Source organism: Osmerus eperlanus, chromosome 1 (genome assembly GCF_963692335.1).
Source record: "Osmerus eperlanus chromosome 1, fOsmEpe2.1, whole genome shotgun sequence".
In the NCBI taxonomy this organism is placed as follows: Eukaryota; Metazoa; Chordata; class Actinopteri; order Osmeriformes; family Osmeridae; genus Osmerus; species Osmerus eperlanus.
Window position 1 is genome coordinate 27,063,972 of NC_085018.1, and position 12,297 is coordinate 27,076,268.

General features: G+C 43.7%; 1 protein-coding gene across 2 annotated transcripts in view; it reads right to left on the minus strand.

Annotated features, from left to right (window-relative positions):
* cpne5b (copine Vb) overlaps positions 1-12,297 on the minus strand; it is a 122,106-nt gene that overhangs the window by 34,578 nt on the left and 75,231 nt on the right. For both annotated transcript variants that reach the window (XM_062474017.1, XM_062474016.1), the window contains one exon: positions 8,593-8,656. In XM_062474017.1, coding sequence (XP_062330001.1) covers positions 8,593-8,656 — 64 coding nt within the window. The remainder of the gene's footprint in view (positions 1-8,592; positions 8,657-12,297) is intronic.

Genomic DNA, 12,297 nt, shown 5'->3' on the forward strand with positions numbered 1-12,297 from the left:
GGTGTGTGTGTAGGTGTGTGTAGGTGTGTGTGTAGGTGTGTGTAGGTGTGTGTGTGTAGGTGTGTGTAGGTGTGTGTCATCTCACTGATGATGAACATGAGGTTTTGTCTTTGTGTGCGTCTCATAATTGTTTGTTGTGTTTTTGTGCAAGCATGTGTGTATGTGTCTTCTTACACAGATAAAAATGACTGACCATCACAACCGCACCTACCCTCCCACACACAGACACACACATTACACATACTCATCATAGCCCTGAACTGCACCTACCCTCCCACACACAGACACACACATTACACATACTCATCATAGCCCTGAACTGCACCTACCCTCCCACACACAGACACACACATTACACATACTCATCATAGCCCTGAACCGCACCTACCCTCCCACACACAGACACACACATTACACATACTCATCATAGCCCTGAACTGCTATATCTAGTAGCACGAAGGCCCAATAGTGAAGCATCTCTATAGAGAAGCAAACTGTAGAGTTGTCTTTGATCAGGCAGATGAATGAGATTTCTAATTGAATGTTTCATCACTGGGACTGTAATAGGCTGGATGGAGAATGAAGGGGATTGAGATGGAAGAGAGAAGAGATGAGAGAGGAGGGAAACGTGTGTGTGTGTCTGTGGTTAGCTGTAACAGGCTCTCTGCAGGCACGTCCCTGGCTGGAAAACCACAGCTAAACATGACGAGGGGGTTACCCTAACCCTGCTTCACACCCTAACCTTAACCCTGGCCTACGTCCTAACCATGCCTCACACCCTGCAGGGCCACCATGTGTGTGAAAGAAGAGAGCATTGACAGTTTATAAGGTAATTAGCGTACACACTCAGCTAATCATAGCCTGCTAGCTAGCAGTACAAATGAAGTTCGCTAAAAGAAGCTTGGTGTGGGACCATTTCTTCAAGAAAGGCAGTGAAGTAAAATGTAAATTGTGTGATGCTACTCTTCAGTTTAGTAGAGCCTGAGTATGTTATGAACGAAATTCAAGAAAGCGCCACTTTCTTGTCTGCATGCTGTTCTGTATTCTTCAATCTGTGTGTTTGTAAATCCTCCATGATGTGCTCTCACCAGTAACATCACTAACACTAATGGTTCTGACCACTGCATTAAATCGCAGCTAGGCCGCCTAGCATGACTTACACTCATAAAGAAAAACCATGCTCAGACCTCATGTTGTGTTATGGAGCTAAGTATCCACTCCTGCAATTTATCTCATACACTGATTTCTATGGTCGTTACTTCTGACACAGACACACAAAAAGCTTCAATTAACCAATCGACTCTCACTTTCCTGCCAGAGTGAATGATGGTGCAAAGTGTATTTGCTATACAATATTCACAGGGGTATAAATTGCAAATGTCTTTTGTAATGCTTTGCCAAGCCAGATGCATTTGTAATTTTGGGTGTGTTCATCTGAGTGTGTGTGTTTATCTGACAGTGTTTGAGTGTGGGTGTACTCCTAATGAACACCCATATTGAGACAATGATTTGTTTCAAGGAATATTAGCCCATCTAATCTCTAGAGGAGCCATCATGGTTAGTTTGTAAGCCTCCATTAGGCAGATATCCTAGCAGGAATGCAAATTAGCCTGCAAATGTTTTGTTGGCAAGACAAAAGATTCATCAAATGTTGAATATCCGTGAATCTTGGACAACCTTCTCCAGAAGCTTTAAAAAACTATTGTTTATTATGACAAATTTTCACAAACCACCATGGCAAACACTTTGAATAAATTAAAGACAAAATGGCCTGAGATAAATCGTAACAATAAAGTTCAATCCCTTTTTTGCAACTTTTCCAAACAAGGCTGACTCTGTGCTTCTTTGCACTCGTTCATTATCCCAAACCGTGACAAATATAAATCATCTCCCAGTGAGCCTTTTACTCGTCCACTAGAATCTTGTTCTGCATCCTTGCATTCTCTCAGCCATGTGTGACTGTGGAAGTGCGATCTTCTTTATAGAGATGAAGCAGGATAGGTGGGAGGGTAGGGCAGGTGGGCTGGCTGGAACAGTGGGGCTTTAGCAGCACTGGGTGTTGTTGTGGGGCCGGAGGGCTCTGCTGGACAGCGTCAGGCCCAGTAATGACAGGCTAATGGCTTTTTAATGTTGTAGCACCTCAAGCCCGAGTGTGTGTTGGAGGGGGGTGTGACAAGTTTGGTGTGTGTGTGTGTGTGTGTGGTATGGGAAGAAGGGATGTAGAATGAGAGTGTTTGTTTGGCTGTCACTGTGTACGCTTCTGAGTCTTTCTGCCTGTAAGCATTCCAGTACAAGATTGTTGTATGTGAGCAAACGTGTGTTTCCTGATGATGCCCACATTACATCATCACCCTGAGACAAGCTTCACTAGGCTCTAACACACTCCGCTCCAGAAGGCCTTGGGCACTCAACTCTGCTCTACTGGCAGTGCCAGAGAGAAGTTTATCAGCAACCTTCCGCCCCCACCTACCATCAGTCCTCCAGCCATCCCACCATCAGTCCTCCAGCCATCCCACCATCAGTCCTCCAGCCATCCCACCATCAGTCCTCCAGCCATCCCACCATCAGTCCTCCAGCCATCCCACCATCAGTCCTCCAGCCATCCCACCATCAGTCCTCCAACCATCCCACCATCAGTCCTCCAGCCATCCCACCATCAGTCCTCCAGCCATCCCACCATCAGTCCTCCAGCCATCCCACCATCAGTCCTCCAACCATCCCACCATCAGTCCTCCAGCCATCCCACCATCAGTCCTCCAGCCTTCCCACCATCAGTCCTCCAGTCATCCCACCATCAGTCCTCCAGCCATCCCACCATCAGTCCTCCAGCCATCCCACCATCAGTCCTCCAGCCATCCCACCATCTGTCCTCCAGCCATCCCACCATCAGTCCTCCAGCCATTCCACCATCAGTCCTCCAGCCATCCCACCATCAGTCCTCCAGCCATCCCACCATCAGTCCTCCAACCATCCCACCATCAGTCCTCCAGCCATCCCACCATCAGTCCTCCAGCCATTGCACCATCAGTCCTCCAGCCATCCCACCATGCCTCACAGAGAGGCAGCTATCTGATCCCTGACACCCCCGCTGGCACCATGGACCAAAACCTCCTCATCCATCTCTTGCTGCCATACATATTGTTTACTTTCCTTTCTCTTGGGAATTCTCTCTCCCTCCTACTGATACATTTTAAGCCCCTCTTCTACGTGCCACACTTCACCCGTAGGCTTGGCCGGGCCATGGCCGGGCCGGTGGGGCCAGGCCGGTGGAGCTGTGTTTGGGTTATGGAAACATTGTGAGCTCTTTCCTCAACAGGGTTCAACTATGTCCTGACTGTAATGGAAGATCTGCTTTAGGATTGTGAATGCGGCTCCCTCAGTCCTTGTGCAGTACAATGCTCTGTGAACAAACAGCGGTGTGTGTTTGGGACCAAGAGAGACAGACTAAGCAAGAGAAAGAACAGGGCGAGAGAAAGAACAGGGTGGGAGAAAGAACAGGGTGGGAGAAAGAGAAAAATACATTGACAGCTCAAGACACGCCAGGAAAAACTGAAAACAGCCTTTTATCAAGAAAACATAACTGGTGTGTATAAATCAAATCAAATGTATTTGTATAGCCCTTTTTACACGCAAGCATGTCACAGAGGGCTTCACATATGCCCATAGAACTGCCCCTCAACCAACCTAAACCCTCAAGGGTTTAGGTTGTATAACTGTTCCCTTTTTGTCAAAGCAATAGAATGTGGACCCATTTCCTTTATGCACTGGTACAAGTTTACAAGCATTCTCACCTTGTGTGTTAAAGTGTGGTATGGAAACTGCTCTGGTACAGATAGGAAGGCCCTGCAGCAGGTGGTTAAGACGGCAGAGAAAATTATTGGATGTAGTCTCCCGGCAATTGGTGACACATACATCAACAGATGCAGATCCAGGGCTACCAGCATCATGAAAGACTTCCCACCCTGCCAATGGACTATTTGTCCCTCTCCCCTCAGGCAGGAGGCTGCGCAGCACAAAACTGAACTGTTACACTGAATTGTTTCTACTATGCTGCTAATTTCTCAGGTTCTTTTATCCATGTGTGTGAATGACTGGTTGTCTGTATTTATTGTATTTATTTAAGATGAGTAGTTTAGTTATTTATTTGTGAGTGGTTTTAACCGGACCTCAGTACCAAATTTAGTTCCGGCTCATGCACATTTTTGGAATGACAATAAAATTATCCTTATCCACAAAAGGACATGGTCCGAATAATGAGGCATAAAGTGGAGGTGGAGGTAAGTGGACTGAGAGGGGAAAAAATTATCACCTGTGTGAATATTTTCTGGTCGATGTCTACCCTCAGACTGACCCACACACAAACACAAGGTTCATTATAAAGTTTGTGGGCATGAGGACCATAGCAAAGGCAGGTGAAAAGAGATGGACATGTAACTATTGAAAGTCCAGTCTTGATACTTTGAAGTACAGTCCAAGTCAAGTCATTGGTCATAGGTGTAAGTCAACAGAAGTCTTTTGTTCCTTTAGGAAATACATTTCTTTCTGCTGCAAAAACAAACATACTTGAAAATGTATTATCAATGACAGGGACAACCCTTTTCATAATCAAAACACATGTCAGGCATCTAATGAATGATGCTAACTGATATGTAACTTCTCTTCAGGATTAATAAAGTACCAACCTGCATAACTACTTTTGAAAATACACACAAAAAGGAAAAGAAAAAAAAAATTAATACAGGTTACCGAACCAAACACACAAGACGTAATCCGGGCTGAACATGGGATGTACACTGAGGGGAAAATAAGATTTCTGTATAAAACAAAACAATTTAGCATAGGTGACACACATGTTCAAAACAATTAAACTAAGGCGAACAAAAACTATTTACTGTCCCTCACAAGGCTGGAGGAGGGAACCACACACACAGGAGGGAACCACACACACAGGAGGTACATAAAACATTTCTGTTGATGGAATTCTGTCGTGTGCATTAAATATTAAGCTGTTCTTGCTTCATTAGGAAACAGTGGCAGGCAAACACGTAAAACTCTGTGATCAACTGCCAGTACTTAAGGAGAAGAAAATGAGCGCATCAATATTTAACAAGGAGGTGGGGAAGAACCTCCCCAGGGAATATTGAGTTCAGATGGACACAGTGAGCCGTGTGCTGCTGTGTGTGTGTGTGTGTGTGCTGCTGTGTGTGTGTGTGTGCGTGTGTGCGTGTGTGTGTGTGCGTGTGTGTGTGTGTGTGTGCTGCTGTGTGTGTGTGTGTGTGTGCTGCTGTGTGTGTGTGTGCTGCTGTGTGTGTGTGTGTGCTGCTGTGTGTGTGTGCTGCTGTGTGTGTGTGTGTGTGCTGCTGTGTGTGTGCTGCTGTGTGTGTGTGTGTGCGTGTGTGTGTGCTGCTGTGTGTGTGTGTGTGTGTGCTGCTGTGTGTGTGTGTGCTGCTGTGTGTGTGTGTGTGTGGGCGTGTGTGCTGCTGTGTGTGTGTGTGTGCTGCTGTGTGTGTGTGTGTGCTGCTGTGTGTGTGTGTGCTGCTGTGTGTGCGTGCGTGTGTGTGTGTGTGTGTGCGTGTGTGCGTGCGTGTGTGTGTGCGTGCTGCTGTGTGTGTGTGTGTGCTGCTGTGTGTGTGCTGCTGTGTGTGTGTGTGTATGTGCGTGCATGCGTGTGTGCTGCTGTGTGTGTGTGTGTGTGTGTGTGTGTGTGCGTGTGTGTGTGTGCGTGTGTGTGTGTACTGCAGAGTTCTTGTTGGTGTATTAGTGTACTATTATATAGTGGACAGGAAAAGATAGTGGACAGAAGAAGAATAGTCAATAGAAATAGAAAACATGACAAATGGAACAAGTGATTAGGAGGGAAGAGTAAAGAGCCTATTCCATTTACTGAAGACAACCCAGAAAGCAACCGTGTTATCTTTCAAACTGACAAACTCAACACAATAAAAAAACTCCTTCTATGTGTGACGGTTTTAAAAAACAAGTCATGATGCATCAACAAAGAACTAATGAGCAGGTTTTAACTGTTTATACACAGACAGGATGACAGCCATCAGGGTGCAGCTGTAGTAAGAGTGGTCTCTCCAGTCCAAAATGGTTGCCGTTCAATTAGAACAGGACAGAAAAGGGCTTCCCTTTTGAATCCCAGTCTACAACTACCGCTTTAATGTAAGAGGGGGCATAAAAGATGAATGGAAAAGGGGGAATTGTGTGAGGAAAAGAAAGGAGAGGGTGAATCAAAGCCCATGAGTACAAAAAGAAAGGGATGAGAGAGAAAGAAGGGAATAAACAAGGTAAGAAATCTTGCCAGATTCGATTGATGCCTGAGGGAGAGGGAGAGGGAGAAGGAGAGAGAGAGAGAGAGAGAGAGAGAGAGAGAGAGAGAGAGAGAGAGAGAGAGAGAGAGAGAGAGAGAGAGAGACGAAGGTGTGTGTGTGTGTGTGTTGAAGAAACAAAAGACCCTTGCCATTGATGTGCCGGACACAAAGCAGACTCTCAAGTTTAAAATTGAATCCAAAGTGTGTGTGTGTTTGTGTGTGCACACATGCCTAGATTGTGCATACTCCATCAGGCACATGCCTACCCATGATTCATCAGTTCTACCATTATGTCTGTTTCAGCTTTCTGCTGTGGTTCTATGTATTCGGGTGATTCACTTAAAAATAGCTTTGAATGGTGAGTGCCTGTCTGTCACAGTCACTGGCCTATGGGGCCCATCAAACAAAAAACCTTCTGATGGAACCAGACAGAAGCTGATTTGACTCAGTCTCAAATGGGCCCCAATGAGCCACAAGCACAGACCACAGCCCCCCAGCCCAGGAGCCAAACTGCTCTCTGACGTACAGCAAAGATCTGAGAGACTGTATCACAGAAACCTCTCCTTCATGTAGGTTCATATTTCAGTACATGGGGATTGAGGGTTAATGTGTGTGGAGGTTATGGGTTAGTGTTTTTTTTGTATTAAGTGTATAGGTGCATTTGTTTATGTGTGAGACACAGAGCGCGAATGTGTTAGTATCTATTGTCATTTTGGTGGTCATATTTCCCCAGACTGTGAGCTAGAAGGTCATCCAGAGGTCTGAGTTTAAATTATCAGCACCATTCAGGCCTGGGTTATGATCACCATCCTTCTGTTGTAGCTACAGGGGTGGTTACACCAAGTGGGGCACACACATCACACTGAAGCTGCCCTACTGTTCCTCTCCACACACGTCACACTGAAGCTGCCCTGCTGTTCCTCTCCACACGTTATCTTTAAAGTCGTTGATGTTACGATCTGCCATGTTCAATGTTCTGACAGTTGTGATGTGGTCAACAAATTGTCTTTTGATTGGTCAGATGACGGAAGCGAAATATCAGAAAAATCAAACTGGGTCCGAAAATATTTATGGCGCAAAATTGCTCAGAGAAATAATGTTGTTAAAGTTCAAAAAATATTGTTAACGTGCAAATTAATTGTAAGAAAAGAACGCGTCCAGTGTGCAAAGGCAAAGGAAATTGAAAATATATTTGAACTTAAAATAAATGGAATTTCTGAACAAAATCCAAATCAAATATATCAATCAATAAAACAAATACAGAAAAACTCTTCAAATAAACAAAATTAGGCTTTGCCTGATTTCCTAGCTTGGATATTGTATCAACAAAATGCTGTTTGAAGATTATGGCGATTCATTATTTATCTAAACTATTTGAATTGTTTCATAGGATTAGGGTTAGGCAGGTGAGCCAAAAAGTTTGTTTTGGACACGTGGTGTAGTGGTGTACAGGGATATGTGGTGCTTAACAGTGTAATAGCACAGTATGACAATGTAATAGCACAGTATGACAGTGTAATAGATAGCGCAGTATGACAATGTAATAGCGCAGTATGACAGTGTAATAGCGCAGTATGACAGTGTAATAGCGTAGTATGACAATGTAATAGCGCAGTATGACAGTGTAATAGCGCAGTATGACAGTGTAATAGCGCAGTATGACAGTGTAATAGCGCAGTATGACAGTGTAATAGCGCAGTATGACAGTGTAATAGCGCAGTATGACAGTGTAATAGCGTAGTATGACAGTGTAATAGCGCAGTATGACAGTGTAATAGCGCAGTATGACAGTGTAATAGCGCAGTATGACAGTGTAATAGCGCAGTATGACAGTAATAGCGCAGTATGACAGTGTAATAGCGCAGTATGACAGTGTAATAGCGCAGTATGAGTGTAATAGCGCAGTATGATAGTGTAATAGGGCAGTATGACAGTGTAATAGGACAGTATGACAGTGTATTAGCACAGTATGACAATGTAATAGCACAGTATGACAGTGTAATAGCGCATTATGACAGTGTAATGGGACAGTATGACAGTGTAATAGCACAGTATGACAGTGTAATAGCACAGTATGACAGTGTAATAGCGCATTATGACAGTGTAATAGCACAGCATGACAGTGTATTAGCACAGTATGACAGTGTAATAGGACAGTATGACAGTGTAATAGCGCATTATGACAGTGTAATAGCACAGTATGACAGTGTAGGCTGTAGGGTGCAGTTTGAAGGGTGTAATAGTACACAGGGAGAAGTGTTTAGGCTGTAGTGCTCACTCTGCAGTTTCCCAGCTCCTCTGCAGACAAGATGATAGAGCCACATTTCTTCCCTAGGATCCCTCTGTGGAGGACACAACAGCAAGGCGCATCATCAGTTGAAACTAGAAACACAATATCATACAAACATATCATACAAACATATCATACAAACATATCATACAAACATATCACAGCAGTTGGATCAAAAACAAATCAAAACAAAATCATCTCAGTTTTTTGCTTAACAGAATATTTGCTTAACACCAGTAGTAAGAGAAGAGTGAAAGGTTATAATTGGTTCCTGGCAATATTCTGACCAGTGAAGGTCATTGATGCCAAGACCCTCATTGTGAGGCCCGGAGGAGAACCAGAATAGCCCCAGGAGGGGTGTTTGATATCATTATTATTGCAGTGAAGTCTGTGAGGATATGGTGCTGAAGTTTTCTGCTGTCCATGGTCCTGAACAGATCCTATTCAAACTGAAGTCTGTTGCTGTCCATGGTTCTGAACAGATCATTTTATGTTCTAACCAGACCACCGGCTGCCTCACAGTCATTGGAACCTAAGGCAGTTTATGAAAGTACTTCAGAATCACATGTTCTCAGGGAACAGGGAGAATTGTACAGACAGTTGCGTAATGTCACGAGCAATTTTCAGTCACAGCGTGTCATTACCACACATAGCTCTGTCCTCCATCTCCAGATCTGTAAGCTCGGATAAATGACATTTTATTTTTTATGTTTTCATTGAGCAAATCCTTGAGATTTTAGTGCTTTGTTATGAGACTCCTGATTTGAGGTTTTACTGCTCAATAAATGCTTCCTGTCAGACATAATGCTAATACAGAACAGAAGCAACACTTGTATAGATGAACAGAAACAGTCAAAGGGAGGTACCTGAGGCATGAGCACATAAACATTCTCCACAGCTCTGAATCTCCCTTCCACGTGCACATACACGCATCAACACAGATGCACTGGTACATAAGCTTTATTCACAATGCACAGACACACATACACTGTACACATGTTTACACACAGACACACACACTATACACATGTTGACACATATATAGTTTCTTTCTCTCTTCCTCCTCAGTGTGTAATGACAGCTTGTCTTGAGTTCACAGCAGACAAACCTCCTCAGGTCAACGTCTGACAGTTGAAATTGAAAAGCAATGCCTGGATTGTTTTTTTGAAGACCTATTCTTTGCCAATTTCTGCCTTTGTTGAGACAGTACATAGCGACAAGAAATGTAGGGATAGAGAGAGGGATGACACGCAGCAAAGGGCCTGGGCAGGATTCGAACCCTGGCTGTTGTGGTAAGCGCACTTATCCAGAGAGCCACTTGGGCATCCCAGAAATTGACATTTTAAAATAGTTCCACTGAGATGCCCAGTGAAGCAATGGTGCATTCTGCCTTCAGCTTGGCATTTTTAATAATTTCATGTGTTATTATAAATGTATCCTCTTAACAAAATATATTGGTAAATATTCCATTCTCTCTGTCATCTCGAACTGCCCCTCTTTCTTTTTGGATATACTAAATGTACCACTATTTCACCTTTAAAGCAATGTCAAAAGCATGCAACCAATCTCCAAGTCTCTAGACGGCATTGTCCAATGTTACAGACCTCCCCAGTTGTTGCTCCTCCTCCTCCAATATGATTACAATTCCGATATGAATATAAAAATGTTTTCTTCCATGGTATCTGTCACGAATATTAATCTATCAAGCATTGCACAGTCAGTCGGTGAACAAGTTTAAGAAAGCTTTATTGCTTGCGGCCGGCCCACAAGGAGACAAAAACATCACACGTCATTGTGCTACAAAGTTTGTCTGCTAGCATGTTGTGCTAGCTACCTATTTAAGCAGCCCCGCTCTTTACAGTCATTGGTTAAGACAAAGGCATGCAAATGTCCCATGGCTCTTCTTCATTGGCTCCTTGCATAGACCCGGCACGCATGTGTGCGTGCGTGTTTACGTGTGTGCGTGTTTATGACATCAACCCTGATTTAAACACAACAACAGGATCTCCGGTCCTGGGGTCGTAAACTCCTTCACATAGGTGTCAACAAATGGTCACCAGACCTTGCGTCTCCACCTATAGTCCTTGTCACAAAGTATCTCCTTAAAACAACCAAACCAACCCCCTTCTTCTAAGTCCTCAGCTCCAAGATAAGGGTCCTGTATGTTTACCCAGAGTTCAGATTTGGGGTTAGGCCTCTCTTTGCACCCAAGGAATACTGAACACAGAATCATTCTTATACAGGATAAATGTGTTACATCTTCAATTTTTCCAACAGTATCTATAGAATTACCACAAACAATAGGATTGTAACTGCAAGAATTAGGTTCCTACTTCTATGAGTTAATTACAGTTAGCTTGATATTCTCTGAAATGCTAGCCTGAAACCAAGAGCGCAGGTTTGAATCCAGGCCTGGGACATGTTGTCCCCTATATTGTACATATCCTGTCACTCTTCACTATCTCTGTCCATACAAATCATAAATCAGGAAAACATTGATTAACTCAACCTAACCAGCTGGTGCACTGGTACTCCTGGTAATCCTGCCGCTGGAATAGCAGAGGCCATGTCTATTGTTCCTGTAATGTGTGTCTTTGTGTGTGTGAGAGAGAGGATGCTACCCTCTGTAATCTGCCAATCTGTATGATCTGGGGTTTTTAGTGTTTCCATTGACTCATTCATCAACAGAGGACTCTCTGCACGCCACAAAAGCTGGGACCTCTTTCTACTGGGAGAGCAGTGTGTGTTTGTGTGTGTGTGTGTGTGTGTGTGTGTGTGGAACCTAGGTCTTTTTACTGGGAGAGCAATGTGTATGTGTGTGGGACCTCTTTCAGAATCAGAATCAGAATGGGATTTATTCGCCATGAAAGTTTGCACAGACAAGGAATTTGCTTTGGCAGGAAGGTGCATACAATAAACATATACCTAAAATTTAAATATGTGGACTATCTATACTAAGGGTACATAAACTAGCAGTACTAAGTGGGATTAGAATAGAATTAAATATACAATTTACATTTCTACTGGGAGAGCAGTGTGTGTGTGTGTGAGAGAGAGAGTGTATGCATGCGTGTCAAACCCAAGGCTGTCCGCTAATAAAGAGGCATCCAAAGGGATATAAACTCCTCTTTCACAGATCCTCCCATTCTCCCTCTCTCCACGTCCTCTCCCTCTCTCTCCACATCCTTTCTCTCTCTGTATATCTGTCCTCTCTCTCTGTATATCGGTCTTCTCTCTCTCTGTATATCTGTCTCCTCTATTCCTCCTCATCCTCCAAGGTCTGGTTTAAGGTCCCTGAGGCAATTGAGAACAGCTGTGGGTTTAATACATATTGCTGCTGTCAAACATGGCTTCAATGGGGATGGGAAAGGAGAGGAGTATGTACCCAAACAAACACAACCACACACACTTATATCACTCAATAAGAGACTTGCCAATCATTGACTGGTCATTGCCCACCAAGTCTAGCAGTTACATTGATATCCACAGACCATTACCGTGGCAGTGCCTTGTGGTACCTAGAGGAATCATTTGTCAATGTTGATTACAATATGTTGAACATCTTGTGATCAATGTTTTTTTGTTACAGTTCTGATGAAAATCTTGTTCAAAAGGTTAAAATGTAACAACTTACATTATTACCATACCAAATGGTATTCCTTTTTCAATGTTTTTGTTTTCCCCTCACAAGCA